The 22,899-nt window shown below is 45.1% G+C and overlaps 1 protein-coding gene across 4 annotated transcripts in view; it reads right to left on the reverse strand.

Moving 5' to 3' along the window:
• TP53BP1 (tumor protein p53 binding protein 1) overlaps positions 1-22,232 on the reverse strand; it is a 182,896-nt gene extending 160,664 nt beyond the window's left edge. The window contains exons 1-2 of one of the 4 annotated variants that reach the window (XM_073568586.1): positions 22,118-22,232; positions 5,541-5,728 (exon numbers count right to left, since the gene is read on the reverse strand). In XM_073568586.1, the coding sequence (XP_073424687.1) occupies positions 5,541-5,720 (180 nt within the window). In that variant the 5' untranslated portion in view covers positions 5,721-5,728; positions 22,118-22,232. Of the gene's footprint in view, positions 1-5,540; positions 5,729-9,607; positions 9,778-22,117 lie in introns of those variants that run through there. The other 3 variants (XM_073568582.1, XM_073568584.1, XM_073568585.1) reach the window with 3 other exon arrangements.
• Positions 22,233-22,899: the final 667 nt, after the last annotated feature.

A 22,899-nucleotide genomic window follows, 5' to 3' on the forward strand; every position in this document is an offset into this window, starting at 1 on the left:
GACCAGTGAGAGTTCTGATTTCTTGTTTTCTGCCCAGCGAAGGAGACGCGCCACATCTCTCATTGCCTGGGCACTGCGAGTCCCACCTTGGTGGTTCACATATGCCACTGCCGTGGCATTGCTCGACTGCACTCTGATGTGAGAGGCCTTCAGCAGATGGCAAAAAACTTTTAGCGCCAGGAAGATAGCTCGTATCTCCAGAATGTTGATGGGCATGGTCGCTTCTATTGGAGACCACGTGCCCTGTGAAGTAGGTGCACTGCACCCCATCCTGTTAGACTCGCATCGGTGGTCAGGACTTTCCATCGACTGTGAAGAAAGAATTTTCCTTTGGCCAGTACGGGTGGTTTGAGCCACCAGTACGGTGATTTCCTGGTTGACTCCGTCAGTCGGAACTCCCTTTCGAGGGCGAAAAGGGTTCCTGTCCCAGGATCTGAGAATGGCTAGTTGAAGAGGTCTGAGGTGGAACTGGTCAAATGGTACCACCTCCATTGCTGCTGCCATCCTGCTAAGGAGTCTCCTGGCAAACCAAAGAGATCGGCAAGGTATGTGTATTAACATGCGAACTGCACCGCGGATAGCTTGTACCTTGTCCTTGGGAAGGTGTACCAGACCCCTGGAGGTATCGAAGAGGATCCCTAGGAAGATCACTGACTGAACGGGAGTAGTTGACGACTTCTTAAAGTTGACTAGCCAGCCTAGACGAGTTAGTGTGTCGATCGTGATCGAGACGCTGTCTTCGCAGTCTTTGACAGAAGGTGCCTTGATGAGTAGATCATCGAGACATGGTAGGACCACTATGCCTCTGGAGAGTAGGACATCCATGGTGGCTGCCATAACCTTGGTGAATGTTCTGGGAGCCGTGACTAATCCGAAAGGCAAAGCCACGAACTGGTACTGATTCTGCCCTATTGTGAACCTGAGAGATCTTTGATGAGCAGGCGCAATAGGGATGTGCAGGTATGCCTCTTGTATGTCTATGGAGGCGAGATATTCTCCCTGTTCCATAGCCGCAATGATGGATCGAAGGGACTCCATGCGAAACTGCCGAACTCTTGCAAACTTTTTGAGTTGCGTTAGGTCCAGGAATTGGCCGAACGCTGCCTCCCTTTTTTTGGGAACCACGAATAGGTTGTAGTAGCGTTTTCGGGAACCCGTATTATGACTCCTGCTTGAAGGAGAGAGAGACACTATTTCCTTGACCCACCTGTCCTCTGTAATATGCAGCCAGACTTGCTGAAAGATTAAAAATCAACCGCCTACAGGTGGGGTGTCTTCCGTATTTCGTGAGTCATGACGAGGAGAAATTCTGGAATTTCCCTCCTTTGGGCTTTGCCTGGCCTGATGTTGACCGCCAATTCTTGTCCGTCCTCTTTGCTGTCCTTTGGTTGTCCCTGTGAGGGGGAACGGTTGTAATTCCGTGAAGGACGTGAAGCGGCCTAGCCTGAGGAGTTCTGAAAAGACCGGAACTTAGCCTGGTTACGTCGCTTAAACGTACGTTTAGGTTGCGGTTGGGGAAGAAAGGTACTCTTACCCCCCGTGGCATTGGAAATCATCTTGTCTAATTTTTTTCCCCGAAAAAAATCTCCCACTGACGTACGGGAGATCCGTAAGAGGCTTGTTTGAAGACGTGCCCGCTTCCCATTCTCACAGCCAGAGGATACGTCTGATTGTAATTACTGCTATACCTGCTACGCCTCTTGCAGAATCAAAAGCTGCAAGGCGTATGTAATCTGCCACCACCGCTATCTGAACTAGTTGATCGAACATCTGAGGAGCAGACTTTTGGAGGCTCTCCTGCAATCTTTTGACCCATGCCAGAATGGCAGTGGCTGCCCACGTTGAGGTGACCGCGGGAGCCAGGGAGGCTCCTGCAGCCTCTAAAAATTGAACGAGCCATGCGCTCAACCTGCCAATCTGCTGTATCCTTCAGGGTTGAGCTATCTGGCAGTGAGAGGAGAGACTGTGCTGCAAGCTTAGAGATAGGGGGATCGATTTCCGGTGGATCTGTCCACTTCTTGGTCTTTTTGAGAAAAAAAAGAGAGTATCTAGCCCTTTTTTACGGTTTTATTTACGGTTGGCGAATTTTTGGGCAGGTTGCGAAAAAAGCTTATCAAGGATGTCCTGAAAGCTTGGGTGATCAGAAAAAAAACTTTAAGGACTTCAGGGACCCCTCAAAACAGATTTTATGTTTTGGGGGTTCTTGGGGAGCATCGGATAAAACCAGCACCCGATGAATAGAAGTGATAATGTCCTCAACTAGCGCTGTATTGCTAGGAGGACAAGGAGCCTGAGACTCCTATGTTTCCTTTTCTGATTCGGAGTCACAGATGCCCTCTGAATCCTGCGCATCGCTGAGGCGTTGCCTGGAGGGAAATCTGGACCGCCGCTTTTCCATGCCCGAAGATCTCTGTGGAGATCTGCTGCGCCCGTCTTTGGAACGAGACGGTCCAAAGAATTACGGTGTCTCTGCGTAGATCGGGACGACCGTGAGCCATGGGAGGACGTAGCTGAACGTGACCTATGGAGCCGTTCACTACTAGCATTGCCAGGGACTGCCTGTCCGCTTATAGCTGGGATATGACCCTGCATAGCCTGAAGCAATGTGGAAGTCAGCGTATCTATGGACTGTGACATAGATGCGGCCCATACCAGCATGTCAGTGGAGTTGAAACAGTGACAGGAGCCTCTTGGGGCACTGACCCAGCATTTTGGGAACAACTCTAGCAGTACGGTGCATGTTGCCACTGGGAAGATTGGCTTTACAGGCTGAACAGACTGTGTAACAGCAGATAAACCTGTTTTTTTTTTTTTTTCTTCTTTCGGACCTGGAGACCGACATAGTGCACTGAGTGCCGGCAGGTTATTCTGACCAAAAACCTTACTGGGGTGGCTATGCAGAGGAGCGCTATAGGGAACCTATAGGGAGTCTGCATCCACAGCAGGATAATATTCTGCTGTGCCTTACCCCACCGGTGTGCTCCTAGATCCGGCGCCAGCAGAAAAACTTCGGTTCTGCGCCCCCTGGAGACTGTGCAGCGTTCTTGAGTAACATAGCAGCGCTGCTTTTTTTTTTTCTTCCTTCTTTCCCTGAGGTAAAGAGGTGGGAGGGAGGAGGGGCGGAGAGCAGAAAAAGGGCGCGCAGCCAGGCAAAACCGCGCCTTCCTGGTTCGATCCGCCCCCTGTATGACGCTGTGCAGCGTCATTATCATCATCCAGGGGGGCGGGGGCGGTAACAAGGGCGGCGGCTTCGGCTTAGGCCGAAGCCGCGGTCTAAAGTACAAAATCCTGCCCGGGAAGGGCTCCAGAGCGGCGCGGTAGTCCGGAGGGGGGCAGAAAACGAACCAAAACCCCCCCCGGATGAGTGCCATATCGCCCGGACGCCCCTATATACGCAGCGCAGCCCTGTGAAGGGTCTTTTTGACCCCTTTAGAGGGCTGATGCTGCCGCAGGGACAGGAATCCCTGCATACTGTGGCCCAAATATGACAGCCCCGGCCCCATAGCAGACCACAGCAGTGCTGGGGCTACAATAAAGTTAGCGCTGCGAACGCAGCTCCTACCTGCGGCGTCTCAACCTAACATCCCTAGTGGGGGTTAGGGAGGGCGCTTCACCTCCATCAGGAGGAATTCTTCCTCACCTCAGCCTCAACCCAAAAGGCCCAGGGCCTGGGGAGGGAGGGGGGTTCTCGACCTCGAACCATGCACCCGAAGGGCTGGGGAGGGAGCGACATGGGGAAGAGCCATCTCTACTTCAACCGGGTACCGCTAAAAAGAGGACCGAGGAGGGAGCCATGCCGGGAGTCTCAGAGAGACCCTCTTTTCTTCATCTGTGTCAAGAAGAATCTTCTTATGGTGTGCCTCCTTGCGACACTAAGCAAAAACTGAGGTAAGGCGGATGCCTCCCAGGGGTGTATGCTGTGGAGGAGGAGCCAGAGCCAAATCTTTTTCAGATTAAGCATAGTGTCGCCTTCTAGTGGACGGAAAGCATAACACCCAAGGTCTTGTGTCCCCCAATGAGGCGACAGAGTAAAAAGTACGATTCCACAATTTTAACATGTTCACTAAATGCTAAAAATGAGCTGTCATCACAATTCCCAGATACCTAACATGTATAGGTTCTTTTTCATTTAAGTGGTGAAAAAAATCCAAAAAGGAGGGGTTTGTTACGCGCTTCTGGCGCATGCATGTGAAATGCCGCTATCAGAGATTGACAGCGGCATTTAACACGTTAACAGTGGGTGGATCGCAATTCCACCTGCGGCTGTTAGAGGCACGTGACAGCTGATCAGATCAGATGTGTGCCTGAGAAGATGCAATCCCAGCACCAGAGCCCACATCAAAGGGGGATACATGACCTATGACGTACCTATACATCATAGGTCCTGAAGGGGTTAAGGGAACGGGTGAACTGTAATACCAAGACAGGTTATCAAATTTTGGGTTATTCAGTTTGGAAAAACAAAGGCTTAGAGGCACGTATTATAATGTACAAATATACGAGGGGACAGTACAGAGATCTTTCTAGTCATCTTTTCACACAGGTCTGCAATGGTGGCACGAGGGCATCCTATACATATAGAAGGTTTATTCATAATCACAGACACAGATTCTTTACTGTAAGAGCAGTGAGACTATGGAACTTTCTGCCACATGTTGTAATGGTTGACTCACTATAAAAGTAGAAGGAGGTGTGGATGCCTTTCTTGAAAAAGATATTACAGCTCATTGGGATTAGATTCTTTGATTGGACATTGATCCAGGGAACTAGTCTGATTGCCGCATGTGGAGTCAGGGAGGCATTTTTCCCCTATGTGGAGCACCTTACCTTTGCCTCATGAGGTATTTGCCTTTCTCTGGATTAACATTAGGTTGAACTTGATGAACTTACGTTTGCCTTCACACTGCCGCGATCAGTGCTAGCACAAATATCAGCCGTTACAGTAGAGTGTCAGCGTTAAGTTACAGCTGACACCAGCCGATACTTTTGGCAGCTTGGCTTATAAGCCAGCAAAATTTTTGCAATGTACATGCAAGGTGGGAAGGAGTTAAAAAAGGCGCAAATAAAGAGATGAAACAAAAAAAACAGGTAGAAAACACACACACACAAAAAAAAAAAAAAAAAAAAAAAAAAATTATATATATATATAGAGTTTTAGAAACTGGTTTCCAACACCACAAGTATGGGGCAAATTTTGAAGTTCAAAGCTTCATGGTAGAAATGTGGACATGTGTGTGGCGTAAGGATTAATGCCACATAAGTGGGGTAGGCATATCAACCGATACCTACATACTATATTCTGTATATTGGTCATACGTCAGACTATGTGCGACAACAATTTCCTCTCCAAATCACTCCATAAACGTAACAAATGCACACCAGAATTTAACGGTAAACTTACGGTACTTAAACCATAGTAATTGGCACACATTTTATTAGATGCATTATTTTTATTAATACTACACCATTTGACAAGTCTTAATGTATTTGTAATAATTACATCAAATTAGAAGCAAAATAAGTAGGACTACAATTCTTACCATGACCGGGCTTTCTACTTGTGATTCCAGCTGTGGAAGATGTTGTGCAAGCAGACCAAAGCGTGCATGGTCCAGATCTACTTCTGTTCCCAAACTTTCTGGCTGCGAGTCTTCTACAATGAAGCATGGTGCCTCCTGCTGAGAAAAGTCCGAGTCCAGCTGACTCCTACCGGGGTCCATCAGTTTACCTACAAGGTACATCATAAAGAACAATGTTATCAGCTTGAGTCTTAGATATTGTATGTCTTGCGTGTATTGTAAGAATCAAGAAACAGAAAACTCCCTTTTATAAAAAAAAAAAAAATATATTATAATAATAATAATAATAATAATAATAATAATATGTCCTGTTATGACTTAAAAAGTCTCGTTTCCAAAACCAAACCAAACACTACTTCTATGGAAATAACTGACATCAAAACTAGAAATCCACTTCCACAATGTAATAAAGCACATGAAGGTAGCATATGGACCACAGGAATCTAAAGAGGCATATACACAGCAAGATAACGCACAGCCTGCAGCCATCCGCGGAGGATAACGCACAGCCATCCGCGGAGGATAACGCACAGGCCGCAGCCATCCGTGGAGGATAACGCGCAGCCATCCGTGGAGGATAACGCACAGGCCGCAGCCATTGGCGGGCCCCAGTCTTCAAGCGATTTCTGCGGTCGTTAAGCCCCCTATTTATTTGTCTGATGATTGCTGGCCTGTTTAAGTGGCCCATGAATGCTCATTCCCCAAATATTGAATCTAAGGGTGTGTGCACACGCTGTGGATCCGCAGCGGATTTGGTCCTGCGGATCAGCAGCAGTTTCTGCTGCGGTGTACAGTACCATTAAAAGCAATGTAAATCCACAGCATGTCACTTCTTTGTGTGGATTTCGCAGCGGTTTGGCACCTGCTCCATGACAGGTGTCAAACCGCAGGGGAAAACCGCAGACAAATCTGCGCGGAAAATTCCGCAGCGTGTTACACACCCTAAAACCAGCATTAGCCAGTTTCAAATTCATCACTCTTGGCAGCACATCGCCCTTTGTAAACATGAAATGTGCTGCTGAGAACAATAATACTCTATGGGCCAATTCATCAAAGATTTTACGCCAGTATTCTTGTGTAAAAAAAGATTTGAAGAGTCGCACAAAGTTAGCGTAATAGGCAGTCACTCTACAATTGTGGCTTTTGGCACTCACTACATTTTTGCCCAGCTCTGACACTTGGGAAGACCTGGGGTAGGACAGGGGTGTGGTGACTGCTGCTGGTCGAATTTATGGCAAGTGGAGGCGTTTGCTAAGCCCCAAATCTTACTCCAGCATGGACTGGAATACGAACATCTGACTCCGGCACGTTCCCTCATCAAGACCCAATGTATTAAGCAAAGAAGGAATCAGCCACCCTCAACATTTTTAATTGCAGAAATTGTCTATATTCATTATATTATATGTACAAAAAGTCAATCACCACAGAATATCGAAATGTTTGGGAATGTTTAGTTTGCAAAAGAGAAGACTGAGAGGAGACTTAATAGCTGTCTACAAATATCTAAAGGGCTGTCACATTGTAGAAGGATCAACTTTATTCTCATTTGCACAAGGAAAGACTAGAAGCAATGGAATGAAACTGAATGGGAGGAGACACAGATTAGATATTAGAAAAAACTTTTTGACAGTTAGAGTGATCAATGAGTGGAACAGGCTGCCACGAGAAGTGGTGAGTTCTCCTTCAATGGAAGTCTTCAAACAGAGGCTGGACAGACATCTGACTGGGATGATTTAGCGAATCCTGCTTTGAGCAGGGGGTTGGACCAGATGGCCCAGGAGGTCCCTTCCAACTCTACGATTCTATGATTCTATGATAAGTGAAGGCAAGACCAGTGTGAACAACACTGGTGTATCGGGCTCTATATGCATAGAATAATTGTATTAGTGATAGTTCCATCAGCATTGAGGTGCAATCTGACAATCTAAACATGCATTAAATGACCATCAATTAATTGCTGTCAACACATGTAAACCCATCATAAAACTGGCTACAGAGATGGAATTAAAGTGCAATGAGAAGAAAAAAAAAAAAAAAAAGAAACAAAACACCACTAAAAAGGACTCCTGTGGGATTGTGTGTGAATCCGGCCTTATGGGGTTTTTATTACGAGTTATAAAGATATAGAAAAATTAGAGGACAATGCGATTGAACTATTTATATGAAGAGGCAGCAATCACTTGTCTTGTCCTGACATACACAGAATGCAATGCATCTCCTGCAGAGTAGTCTTTTACAAAAAAATAATAAGTGAATATTACAGCAGAATAAAATTTTAAGAATCTCATACACATGCTGAAAAAAGGAAAACCGTACAAGAGAGCAGCCGACGGACATCTCTGCCAGCGGCTTATCTTAAGAAAAACAATGGGATCAGCAGTCTGAAATTGGACATGTCCGATCTACATCTCCAACGATCAGTCGGCCGGAGCTCCCAAACACATTACAGCAGTACACATCTTTCTGGGTCTGATCAAACAAGCTTGTGAAGCCACAATATTCGTATTACCTCCTGAGACCTTTACTGCATAAAGTACATACAATCAATTTGCACCTTAACCCTCCTGATAGGGGTGGTTCCATTTACATGGCTCCCACCTATCAGGGGGTTGAGGTGCCCTTCTCATAGGTACAACAGACCAGACAGGATGAAACCATGCACTCTGCTCTCTACAATGTAGCATATGGCAGACCCTGAAACAGTCGAATGTTTCAATTTTTCCAGAAATTAATATATGGTAACCGAAACTCGTCTCACCAACTCCATTATGCGTCATCGGAGTCAGGACCAATTCTGCCAAAACATGCTAGCCACAATGACTTGTCCCTGTGATCCTGCTCCAGTGGTCTTCTCCATGACATGGAGTAACATAGTTAGCAAGGCTGAAAAAAAGACATTTGTCCATCCAGTTCAGCCTATATTCTGTCAAAATAAATCCCCAGATCTACTGTACGTCCTTCTAAAGAACCTAATAACTGTAAGATACAATATTGTTACGCTCCAGGAAGACATCCAGGCCTCTCTTGAACCCTTCGACTGAGTTCGCCATCACCACCTCCTCAGGCAGGGAATTCCAGATTCTCACTGCCCTAACAGTAAAGAATCCTCTTCTATGTTGGTGGAAAAACCTTTTCTCCTCCAGACACAGAGAATGCCCCCTTGTGACCGTCACCTTCCTTGCTATAAACAGATCCTCAGAGAGATATTTGTATTGTCCCCTTACATATTTATACATGGTTATTAGATCGCCCCTCAGTCGTCTTTTTTCTAGACTAAATAATCCTAATTTTGCTAATCTCTGGGTATTGTAGTTCCCCCATCCCCTTTATTAGTTTTGTTGTCCTCCTTTGTACCCGCTCTAGTTCCATTCTATCCTTCCTGAGCACTGTACACGAGCAGACACTATGCAGATGGTTGAGGGCTGCACAGAGGCGTATTGGGGGCCTAAGTGACCCCCGGCCACAGACTGTGCACCCCGGCCTTGGGGTATGTGGTCACAGGATCTCGATGCCCCCCAATTTCTCAAGAAACCTGAAGCAATACATTTACTCCAAATCAAGGGGATTTTTGTGCAGAATTTATTAATTTGCGGAACATTGTAGGACGACTAACGCCTGGATTGTGCCGCAGACCCCATAAGGGGGGTGTTTTATTTGTTTATATATTTTCCGCAGATATATCTGACACTATTGGGTTTTCAGGCGGATTTTTACTTTCCCAGTGAGGGGGAACCCAGAAAACCTGCAGCAGATCCATGACAGGAATTTACAAAGTATAAGACTCTGGGAGCCTGGACCGGCTGACACCAGAGAACAATGGCCTGCACCGATCCGCAGCCTTCCGCGGCAGGGCCAGCTGTGCCAGCAGTGATGGGGGCTGTGCGGAGCACGGAGGAGCCATGTTTGCATCTCTCCTCACAGCCCCCTGCATCCCCCACTGTTCCCTTTGTCCTCCTCGGCCTGTACAGAGCAGTAGGCGCTCGTCACCACGACATTCCCTGCGGCGCACACACTCCGCTCACACTCACAGTTTCCAATGTCCCCCTACAGCAATAGTGTCGCGATATATCGCCGGTCCTAGCGCCCGTATGCCGACCAGAATGCAGGGGCAGCGCTACCCACCAATGCACGCTGTGCGCGTCCCGGGAACCACGTCACCAGAGCCAGCTGCTATTGGCTGGAATTTCGTGACGTCATTCCAAACATTCCCGCCCATTAGCTCTGTGGGAAGGAAATCTCGCCCCTTCATGGAGCACGGCCTCACCATGGTTACTGTTGCTAAGGAGTACAGTAGTGCGGGGCCTCTCACGGAGACCTTTAACCCATTAAGTAGGCTGCTTCCCGTGCTGTGTGTTCTCACAGCAGATTTCCCCACTTTACGCTGTTCGGTTATGCTTAGCTCACCGTGCGTGAGAGAAGAGGCCTGGAGCGGCCACATATAGTAGTGACCAATCGGATTGCAGCTTTCAATTTTCAAAGACGCTTTGCACCATAAAAGCATGAATGTGATTGGCTGCAATGGCAAACAGCCAGTATATTGATTTAGTCACTATGTCCAGGGTTGGACTGGCCCACCAGAGAACCGGAGAATCCTCCAGTGGGCCCTAGCTTCTTCTTTAGGAGAATTCATAGTGCAAATCTTGCGGCTGCCATGGGAGTCTTGAGTAGTAGAGAAAGGTGGGCCCCCATAATCAAATCCTCTGGTGGGCCCTATGTTCTTCAGTCTGACACTGATTACATCGCCCCCCACAGTCCTTACAACTACCACAGGAGGTGCAAAAAAAGCTTGACTGCCCCACTGATAGTGAGAACGGACCATAAACGGTAAACCAGGTGACTCGCCGGCTCTTCCAAACTGTCCAAGTGGCTCCTACAATAAGACAAGACCTCCTGGCCCCAAGGCATACGTTCAATCCCACCAGATGACTAAGGTCTATATAAAGATCAGACAATAGAGCTGGTGGAGGCGTTGGTCTGCTCCTATCACCAAAATGTACCTTTCAGGTTATCCCTCAAGTACCCTCACTTGTCTTCCCTTCTTTTGAGGTCCATGCCGTCAGACTCTACACCCCCTTCTCCATGCGAGTGGCGGTGGTGTATCGTCCTCCCGGCCCCTCCCATCAGTTCCTGGATCATTTTGCCACTTGGCTTCCACATTTTCTCTCCTGTGACATCCCTACCCTCATCATGGGAGATTTCAACATCCCCATTGCTCTTCCCCTCTCCCCATCTGCTACTCACCTTTTATCTCTAACCTCATTTGGCCTTTCGCAGCTTACTAATTCTCCAACGCATGAAGACGGAAACTCCCTCGACTTGGTCTTCTCTCGGCTTTGTGCAGTGGATGATTTTGCAAACTCCCCTCTCCCGCTCTCTGACCACAATCTTCTTTCATTCTCTATAAAGAACTGCCAGGCTGCTCAGGTCACCCCCACTGTCCAGACTTATAGAAACATACAGGCCATTAACACCCAGAAACTTCTGAAGAACTTGCAGTCTTCATTGGCCCCTATCTCCTCCCTCTCATGTCCTGATTCTGCATTGAAGCATTACAATGAAACACTTCAAAGTGCCCTGGATGAATTTGCACCCCCTATAAATAGAACACCACAACACAGACGGCGACAACCCTGGCACACGGTGCAAACACATTTCCTGCAGCGGTGCTCCAGGTGCGCCGAACGTCTGTGGAGAAAATCCAATCTACACGAAGATTTCATCCATTTTAAGTTTATGCTTAGAACATACAACACTGCCCTTCACCTCTCCAAACAAACCTATTTCAACACCCTCATCACCTCACTGTCCAATAACCCGAAACGTCTCTTTGACACTTTTCATTCTCTACTCAATCCAAGAGTACAGGCCCCAACCACGGAGCTCCGAGCTGACGATCTGGCCAATTACTTCAAAGAAAAAATTGACCAGATCCGACAGGAAATTATCTCCAAATCCCCTCATACCATGCACTGTCCTCCCTCCCCCACTGCATCTAACTCACTCTCTGATTTTGAACCAGTCACAGAAGAAGAAGTAAGCAGGCTCCTTGCATCTTCTCGCCCAACTACTTGCACCAGTGACCCATTTCCGTCACATCTCCTCCAGTCCCTTTCCCCTGCTGTCACCCCTCACCTAACTAAAATATTTAACCTCTCTCTCTCTTCTGGTATTTTTCCCTCCTCATTTAAGCATGCCATCATACATCCACTACTTAAAAAACCATCCCTCGACCAAAACTGTGCCGCTAACTATAGACCTGTCTCTAATCTTCCCTTCATCTCTAAACTCCTGGAACGCCTGGTCCACTCCCGTCTTATCCGCTATCTCTCAGAAAACTCTGTTCTCGACCCTCTCCAATCCGGTTTCCGCTCTTTACACTCCACTGAAACTGCCCTCACTAAAGTCTCTAATGATCTCCTAACAGCTAAATCAAATGGTCATTACTCCATGCTAATTCTCTTGGCTCTCTCTGCAGCATTCGACACTGTGGATCATCAGCTCCTCCTCACTATGCTCCATTCCATTGGCCTCAAGGACACCGTTCTCTCCTGGTTCTCCTCCTATCTCTCCGACCGCTCCTTTACTGTTTCTTTTGCCGGTTCCTCCTCCTCTCACCTTCCCCTTACTGTTGGGGTTCCTCAAGGATCGGTTCTAGGCCCACTCCTCTTCTCCTTGTACACTGCCCCTATTGGTCAAACAATCAGTAGATTTGGTTTCCAGTACCATCTCTATGCTGATGACACCCAATTATACGCTTCTTCTCCTGACATCACGCCAGCCTTTCTAGAAAACACTGGCGATTGTCTAAACGCTGTGTCTAATATCATGTCCTCACTATATCTGAAACTGAACCTGTCAAAGACTGAACTCCTGGTGTTTCCTCCCGCTACTAATGTACCTACACCCGACATTGCCATTTCCGTGTGTGGTTCCACTATTACTCCCCAGCAACATGCCCGCTGTCTTGGGGTCATACTTGATTCCGAGCTTTCCTTTGCCCCCCACATTCGATCACTGGCTCGCTCTTGTCATCTGCACCTCAAAAACATTTCTAGAATTCGACCTTTTCTTACTTTTGACTCTGCAAAAAGTCTTACTGTTTCTCTTATTCATTCTCGTCTCGACTATTGTAACTCTCTTCTAATCGGTCTCCCTCTTACCAAACTCTCCCCTCTCCAATCTGTCTTGAATGCTGCAGCCAGGATCATATTCCTCACCAATCGTTACACCGATGCCTCTACCTCTACCTCATAGACTGTAAGCTTGCGAGCAGGGCCCTCACTCCTCTTGGTATTTGTTATAATCTACTGTATGTGATTATTGTTATGCTGTAATGTCTATTGTCTGTACAAATCCCCTCTGAAATGTAAAGTGCTGCGGAATATGTCGGCGCTATAAAAATAAAAATGTATTATTATTATTATTATTACCTTGTGCCAGTCATTACACTGGCTACCCATCCACTCCAGAATTCAGTATAAACTTATTACCCTCACCCACAAAGCCCTCCATGGCTCAGCACCACCCTACATCTCCTCCCTTGTTTCAGTATACCACCCTACCCGCGCCCTCCGTTCTGCTGATGACCTGAGGTTAGTATCCTCAATAGTCAGAACCTCCCACTCCCGTCTCCAAGACTTTACACGTGCCGCGCCAATTCTTTGGAATGCACTTCCCAGGTCAATACGATTAGTCCCCAATCCCCACAATTTTAAGCGTGTCCTGAAAACGCATTTATTCAGACTGGCCTATCGCCTCAACACATTAACCTAACCTATCCCTGTGTGGCAGAGCCAAAAGTTTTACCATAACCAGGTTCCCAGCATCATGTTCCCACATGCTTTATGCATCCATTAGCCCTCTGTGTCTGTACTGTTACACACTTAACATTATGGCTGGTCCATACAATCAGAGCAACTGTTACCACCCACCTTTCGTGTCTCCCTCTTTCCTCATAGACGTAAGCTTGCGAGCAGGGCCCTCACTCCTCTTGGTATTTGTTATAATCTACTGTATGTGATTATTGTTATGCTGTAATGTCTATTGTCTGTACAAATCCCCTCTGAAATGTAAAGTGCTGCGGAATATGTCGGCGCTATAAAAATAAAATTTATTATTATTATTATTATATAAAGGTGTGAATATAAATCCCAGAATTTCCATAGATTTTCATTTCGGTTACTAAAAAAGTGGCGATGTATCCAAGCTCCGACTAGTCCACAGCCTGGTGTGAAGAAGTGGGCTCCTCGCCCCACTTTATGAGCAGTGTGGCACCATATACTCACTTCACTATGTACAGACCAAGCCATTATCTCACCAGTCATTCTACAAACCACCATTTACTATATAGAAGGTACATTTGTGAATGAGATGTAATATGTAGCTGAACAGTAGCCCCCCAGAGTCCATATTATTGGTGGGCCCTTGGCACCCCAGTCCGACAGTGAATACATTGACAGCTAATAATTGCCATGCCTCTGGTCAATAGCAGTTTATCCCTACAGAAGGATCACCTATTGGATAGTGTTAAGGTGCATTTGTTGTGATGATAAAACTGCATCAAACCACATTTCAAAAAATGCAGACTGTTTTATTGCAGTTTTGCAATGAAATCTTCATATTTCATCCCAGCAGAAGAAACAGCGGCTAAATAGTGGCCGCAATAGGTCAGACAGGGAAGCATCAGGGCTGAGATAGAAGGACCACCAGTACAGCACCATTCTGGAGCCATTCATAAACGTGGTGGACAAACCCTTTAACATTCCCTTATCATTAAGGAGTTTTCCAATATCAGAAGAAAGTGGGCCAAAGGAGGAAAATGCGATAAAACAATAAGAGACCTACTAGCCACCTGATAAATATGCCACTTATTCCAGGGCCGCCATGTCCTCCCCAGCAGTCTTTTTTCCCTGTAGTGCAGCGACTACGTCACTACTATCCATGTGACCTCTACAGCCAATAAATGGCTACAGCTAAGTACACATATAACAACAGGATACTGAGAGGGACTAAAGAGAGGGGAAAAGGATGGCGGATGGCACTTATCGTATATGGCTACCATGTCATAACATAAATTCTAAGATAACCATGGGGTATATGAAGGCTCGCCTTTCTGTGTTGTGCAAGGATAAGAACAACACTATTAACCCCTTAATGATCACCAATATTCCTTTTAAGGCGGCAGTTAAGGGTAATTCATTCTCAGCGCGACTTTTTAACGGCACTGAGAAATAAGGGTATAGCGCCCCCAGCGTTGAAAAGACTCTGGGGTCTCAGCTACCTGGGGTAGCTGAGACCCTGGAGAATATGATCAGGCTCAGTCACATGATCACAAAAAAGTCTGATTAAAGATTAATCTCTCCTCTGATATGATCTAGCATATCAGAGGAGAGAAATGGGGTCCCTCAAGATCCCCCGATACCTCCACCATCACCTGACCCTCCTGCATCATTCCCCAAGCCCTCCGTGTCATCTTCCTGGAAAAAAATGGAGGGCACATGCACAGTGCGCCAGCCAAGATCTGACAGCCGGTACCTGTCAACAATAGGAATTTTTCCTATTGGTTCCTTTTGATCACTGTGATAGACCCTTTCACAGTGATCAAACTAAAAAAAAATAGTAAATCAAATCCCCCTTTGTCACCCCCTTAGAAAAAAATTCTAAAATATATATATTTTTTTCCATTCTTTATGGTTAGGGTTAGAGTAGTGTTGGGGTTAGGGTTGTGGTTAGGCTTGTGTTAGGTTTGGGGTTGGAGTTAGGGTTAGGGTTGAAGTTAAAATTGTTTTTTTTTCCAAAAGTAAAAGAATGATGGCTAGTGTTGAGCGCAAGTGCTTGCTACTCGAATTTGCATCTGGTGCTCGGTTATGCACAGAGTGTCGCGGCTCCCCGCAAGTTTATATTTTGGGTGTCGAACAGCCGCAAAACATGCGAGGCAGGGATTCGTGCATGTCACTCAAGCACTCGCAATATTTGGTGCATACCCGAACACCCGTTGCAAACTGGAGTAGCGAGCATTGTGCTCAACACTAATGACAACATATTCAATATGACAATCTAATGCTATCAAATTGTGTGTCATACCTGTGGGTTCAAAAAGCTCACTATACCCCTGGATTAAATCCTTGAGGGATGTGGTTTTCAAAATGGGGACACTTGTGGGGAGTCTCTACTATTTAGGCACATCAGAGGTTCTCCAAACTTGTCATGGTGTCTGCCCTTTATTCCAGACAATTTTGTGTTCAAAAAGTCAAATGGTGCTCCTTCTCTTCCGAGCCATGCTGTGCACTCCAAAAGCGTATTTCCCCCACATGTGGGCTATCGGTGTACTCAGGAGAAATTGCACAACAAATTTTTGGGTCCATTTTCTCTTAACATCCTTGTGAAAATAAAAAAGTTTGGGTCTAAAGAAAATTTTTTGTGAAAAAAGTTAAATGTTCAGTTTTTTCTTCCACATTGCTTCAGTTCTAGTGAAGCACCTGGAGTGTTAATAACTTCTTGAATGTTGTTTTGAACACATTGAGGGGTGCAGTTTTTAGAATGGTGTCACTTTTGGGTATTTGCTATCATGTAGGTCCCTGATAGTCACTTCAATTGTGATGTGGTTCCTATAAAAATGGCTTTGTAAATTTTGTCTGAAAAATGAGAAATCGCTGGTCAACTTGTAACCCTTATAACTTCCTAACAAAAAAAATTATGCTTCCAAATTTTGTCCCACATAAAAGATTGGTAAGTAAGATGAGAAAGCTTGGGCTAGGGGAAAATGTGTGTAGATGGGAAGGTAGCTGGCTTAGTGATAGAAAACAAAGAGTGGTTATTAATGGGGCATACTCAGATTGGGCCAGGGTTACTAGTGGGGTACCACAGGGTTCTGTATTGGGCCCCCTACTATTTAATATATTAATGATCTAGTGGATGGCTTACACAGTAAAATATCAGTATTTGCAGATGATACAAAACTATGTAAGGTAGTTAACACAAAGGAGGACAGTTTGCAACTACAGACAGATTTGAGTAAATTGGAGAATTGGGCTGAAAAATGGCAAATGAGGTTTAACACAGATAAGTGTAAGGTTATGCACATGGGAAGGAGAAACAGATGCTATAATTACTTACTATATGGGAAACTGCTGGGGAAATCAGACATGGAAAAAGACTTAGGTTAGGCATCTTAGTCAATAAGAAGCTAAATTGGAGTGCCCAGTGTCAGGCAGCTGCCACCAAAGCAAATAGGGTCATGGGATGCATTAGAAGAGGTCTGGGGACATGAGTTGAAAACATAATTCTCCCTCTGTACAAATCACTCGTCAGACCACACTTGGAGTATTGTGTGCAATTTTGGACGCCGGTGCTCAAGAAAGACATTACTGAACTTGAAAGGGTTCAAAGGCGGGCTACTAAAATGATAAATGGAGTTGGTTCACTACAATACCCAGAAAGGTTATCAAAATTAGGTCTATTTACTCTAGAAAAGTGAAGACTTAGGGGAGACTTAATAAATATGTACAAGTATATCAGAGGACAATACAGAGATCTCTCCAATGAACTGTTTGTACCAAGGACTGTGACAGGAACAAGGGGGCATTCTCTTCGTTTGGAGGAAAGACAATTTCTGCACCAGCATAGAAGAGGGTTCTTCACGGTAAGAGCAGTGAGGCTCTGGAATTCTCTTCCTGAGGAAGTGGTGATGGCCAACTCACTGAATGAATTTAAAAAAGGAATGGATGCTTTTCTTGTGAGTAACAGTATATAAGGTTACGAATAACAGACTATTATAGGTAGATGGTTGACCCAGCTTAGGGGAAGGAATTTTTTTCCCTATGGAGAAAATTGGCTTCTACTCTGTGGGTTTTCTGACTTCCCCAGGATCAACAATGCAGAACAGCTGCACTAAAAATAGGCTGAACTAGATGGACATAAGGTCTTCCTTCAGCCTTCAAAACTATGTTATGTTACTATGTTATGTTATGATGTAAAGTAGACATGTGGGAAATGTTATTTATGAACTATATTGTGTAACATGACTCTCTGATTTAAGGGCACAAAAATAAAAAGTTTGAAAATTGATAAATTGTCAACATTTTGGCCAAATTTCCATTTTTTTTCATAAATAAACGCAAGTCATATAGAAGAAATTTTACCACTATCATGAAGCCCAATATGTCACGAAAAAACAGTCTCAGAATCAGTGGGATATGTTGAAGCGTTCCAGAGTTATTAACTCATAAAGTGACAGTGATCAGAATTGTAAAATTTGGCTTGGTCAGTAAGGTCAAAATAAACTAGATACAATGCTGCCAATATCCCAGTTCTTATGGCTCAACCCTCTGAAAATGGCACAGGAACATAGTTTTGTGGAGAAAACCCTGGGATGCAAATAGTTCTATATACAGTATATAGTCCTACGGGAGTGATGTTACTTCAAATGAGGCACGCAGAGTGCGCCCCTCAATTTATGTCCCATCACACCCATTGAGCAATATACTGTATATACCATGTTTGCACCTGAGGTTTCCACTACATCGCTAACAGCTACGGATAGTGATTGGTTGCAGCAGTCACTTGGGTAGTCAAGGATATTATCAGTGCAACACAGTAAAAAACATGCAGCTGGAAGCAGTGGTGCTGAAACAGTGGGGGATTTATCAGGTGAGTAATAGGTATTTTATTCTTTTATGTCATTACCCTTTAGAAAAACTCTTTAAGAGATTAAAATGTTACATATGTTGCCTTTTTTATTTCTTTCCATGTGGCTTTATGTTTGCACTTTTTTAAACAGATTTATGGGTCTACCTGCCAGAGGTATGAGGTATATAGTTTATTAGCGGCAGGCAAGGGAGTAAATATAAAATGTACTCACGACCCGTATGGAGGATCTATGCTACTAATATCACAACGGCATCTTACAAAAAACATCCTACACAGTATAAGTTTCTATATGTAACATGGAAGCCTCTGGGCAGCATATTACGCCGACGACTTTTGTGCGCGTGGTGATTCCACATCCTATACATAGGACGGTGCTATTTATCTTGCGGAGACTGTCCGTCTCTGCAAGATAAATAGACATGCTGTGGTCTATAAAGACGGGTCTCATGTGCGAATATGCGGGTGTGACACCTGCGTCTTTGAACGCATAGTGGAGATGGGATTTAATAAAATCCCCTCCACTATGCTGCAACATTTGGCCGCAACGTCCAATCCGCAGCAAATATTGAACTTGGAAACATACCCTTAAACTGAGCTGAAAGTTCTCAGTCACACTCAGGTCTGCTGTGCTCCAGCACATGTAGTGACCATGCAGTGAGGAGAGCAGACAGATGGTCAATGCACTTCTCATACTCAGCCTGATCTAAGCTATAGTGGGGGGGGGGGTGTTCTTTTTTCCCTTGTGTGTTGCTGCCTGCCAACAATTGGTATGTGTCAGAAACAAGAAGAAGTACACCCCTCCTGTGAAATATCTTTGGTAATGTCCATTTGGGCTTAAAAAAAATAAATGTTTAGGTGATGAATACTTTGATTCCTAATATGTCCTCAACAGAGTTGAAAGTAGAAAAAAAATAACGGTTTTATTCTTCTCTGTAGCGCCTATTATATAAAATGTCCAGTTCAACATGGAAAAAAATGGTTAAAGGTCTTTTTAATGGCCCCCATTTTCTGGATGGAGGCTAAAAATGTGTTCTTTTGGCCTTCACCTGTCCAGGAATTCAATATTGCAACGAGCAACATCAGATACGTGTGTGTCCTACACTCGGGACTCCCACATAGACTGTTAGCCAATCCTGCAACCGCTGGAAGTATACAGAGCATGGAGCTAGAAAACCACAGGTGGATACATTGTGTGTGGAGTCTGTTATTGGGTTCTGAAGTTCAGCTCTGAAGGGAATGGGTGATGGGCTGCAGCACATTGTACCAAGCTGTGATGTTCCAACTCTGTATAGTATGTGCTTCTGGCGGCCATGGGACCTGCTAACAGCTGCTTTGTGACCCTGCCAGGTTCCAGATCCCCTCTGACCTGATATTGATGGGGTTGACTGCCCATTCCAAAGAATAATTAACAAAGCAGTTCACTAAAAATATGGATGGAGTTTTCACATACTTGTACAGCAAACACCGACCGGTAGTTGACCTATGGCCAGAGGACCTTTCACTAAATTTTACACATTGGTCTGGACACACGATGCAATTGCAGCTGCAGAGCGTAATAAAACATTTCTGTTTGTTTTTCATTTCGCCTCTCCGTTGTGGAGATATTAACAATCCAAATACGTGGCACCTGATGAGTTAACTTTAGCTTTATAGTTTAAAGGCCCCGTCTCACATAGCAAGATCGCTAGTGAGATCGCTGAAGCGTCACCGATTTTGTAACGCAACAGCAATTTCGCTAGCGATCTCGCTACATGTGACACGCAGCGGCGACCGCCCCCGCCCCCCCCGCTGCAATCTCACTGATCGTGCTCGAATGGCCTGGGCCATTTTTTCATCACTGGTGTCCCGCTGGCCAGTGCGCATCGCAGTGTTTGACGTCAATGAGTGACCTCGTTGGCGACGCAGAACACGTAGACGCAGGCGGGAGTCGTCAGAATATCCGCTGTGACAAGATACCAAGGACCGCCGAGGTCGTCGTATGGATCGTTGGATCGCTGCTGCGTCGGTGAGTATATCTGTCTGTTTGGCAGCTCACTAGCGACCATTTAGCAATGCATCAGCGATCCTTACCAGGTCGTATCGTAGTCGGGATCGCTGGTGCGTCGCTAAGTGTAACGGTACCCTTAGTGGGTGTTTTCATTGGGGGCCTGTACTTCTCCGTCGGAGTTGCTACCTAATAACACCAGCTTGGACCTTACAAAAGTTACCGTAGATGCCAAATACTTTGATTGCTAATCTCTCTGTAAGGAGTAGCAAAATTAATAAAATGTTTTATTCCGTTCTGCAGCCACTATTATGTGTCCAGTCCAACATGAAACATTTGGTTGATGGTCATTAAACAGAACGCATAGTATATTTTACAATGCCACGTGCTATTGTAAGCTTAGTGTGTTAGAAACAAAACGGAAAACCCATATATTAATGTCAACTACATAAAGTACTACAGTATACTACTGTGCTGAATATGCTAACGGAACAGTCCCAGTGTCGTTTGCTGTACCTACTCTATTTGCATACAGAAACTTTTGTTTATGTAGTAGATACAAGAAAAACAAATGTGAGCCATACACCTGGGAGTCAAACCAAACAAAACATACGCAATAAAAAGGGGGTAACCTATTTTTTCGCGTTTGATGGAAGTGTGGTTGAGCTACCGCATACCTTCCTTCTCAAGTTATGGCAATGTTTCTAAAAAGTAAGAATAATACAACAATGTGCATAGGATAGAATAATATAACAATGCACCGTGGTTTTCCAGCTCCATACAGCAACTGTAATAATAATGTTCCTTTATAGGGCACTTGGTGTCCTAGCAAAAGCTGCTCTGGTTGACAGAACCACGTCACTCTGTAGCCCACAAAACACAAGCAGAAAGCCAATGGAAAGAAGATCCACCTCTTAAAAACAGGCCTTTTTTGCTTCCTATGAACATGGGTGCAGAGAAGGGTATCAAGTATCTCCTCTTGGCTCTTTAGATGCCCTTTGCGTGCCCTCTATGTGCCCCAATGTCAGGGATCCTGTTCCATTGACTGTTCCCTTTAAAGAAGTTCTTATTCAATTGACACTATATTTACGTTGTGATATTTTTGGTGTCTTTTGCTTGTTTCATCATTTGCTTTACTGAAGGCTACACCTCTCCACTAACAGAACATGTAACTGGGCCACGTTATCACCGCATTTTCGTCTGGTCCTGGCATCATCACTTTCCCTGTTTTATCCATGTATCTGTCCATCATTTCCATGGAGCCATCACAGAGAACAAAGCCCTGTGCTTCTTCCCCTGCTGGCTTCCAATGTTCCAATTGTCCATCCTTGGCTTGTTTGTAAACATGCAGAACACATTCCACATGTAAGAAGATACATTCTATCATGTCATTCCAGTGTTTCCTCTATTCTCTACCTGTACAGTCTGACATTTCCAGCAGAACCAGGGGGCAGGGGGGCATTAGACACCCCCTGAAGTACTAGAATGGCCTCATCTTACACAGGGAATGCTCCTGGCACTGCAATACTTAGCCTGGTATACTGCTGCCAGCCATGAAACCCTGGCAGAAAAATCACAATTCATTCTTCCTTATGCAGAGAACAAAGAGCCTGCCCACAACATAACAGGGGCACAGCTACAATGCTCCTGGATTCACACTGTGTGGCAGAAGAGGAAACTTTTGGGGTGCCAGGACCTACCCCATGCCATCTACTACTCCTATGACATAAAACACGTCATAGCATCTCCTCTAGCTGGAGAATGAATGGAAGGATTGCGCAGCAGAGCTGCCATTGTGGACTCCTGCATTCTCCTGCCTGTCCCCAGCACATAGAGCCTACAGCCCAGGGTCTACAGCATGCACCACTAGAACAATAACCAGTCTGTAAATGTAGATTTACTGTACCTCAGTGAGCTCAGTAGATCTAGAAGGGAAGGCAGGCAAGCAGGCATGGGAGGGACACGGGCAGAATGGTTTCTGCGGCTGGGGAAAGCTGCTCATCTGGGCTGCTAATCCCTAGAAGAACGCTAGGGGCGCTGTGACAACCAGAGGAGGAGTCCTTTGTACTGACATCAGACATGCCAGCTTTGGTATTGTTGTAGCAGGACAGAAATAGTCATTAACCAAAGGCCCCACTTAAGGGACATAATAGCCTCTACTGATACAATGATCTACCTACACATTTATTACTTGAATTCGCTTGTATAGTGGAACTGCAAGTCCCATCAGACTGTCAGAACTTGCTTACTATCAGCTTACAGTATGACAGATTAAAGCCACATTCAAATGTTTTGTACGTGATCAATATTTTCCCTCAGTAAGTGTAAGCCAAAACCAGGAGAGGAGCAATCAGAGGGAAAGTATAATAGAAACCCGTCACCATTTCTGCATTTATCACCCACTCCTGGTTTTGGCGTACAGATACGAAGGTAAAATACTGACCAAATATTGACCATGTGAACATGGCCTAATAGCGATTATTAAAAATAATAACCATTGCAGCCTAAAAAAAGATACATGACCAAAAATTATCAAATTAATATAAATGGCCTTTATTAGATATGAGAACACGTAAAAACGTGACGGGGAGATTACCACAAATAAATGAATTAGGTGTACATCCAATGGTGAGAGACACTGATGTCATCAAATAGAATTACCACTATTTCATGCACATATGTATGTAC

This window comes from Dendrobates tinctorius, unplaced genomic scaffold (genome assembly GCF_039654945.1).
Source record: "Dendrobates tinctorius isolate UK_male_01 unplaced genomic scaffold, ASM3965494v1 ptg000022l, whole genome shotgun sequence".
NCBI classification, from domain to species: domain Eukaryota; kingdom Metazoa; phylum Chordata; class Amphibia; order Anura; family Dendrobatidae; genus Dendrobates; species Dendrobates tinctorius.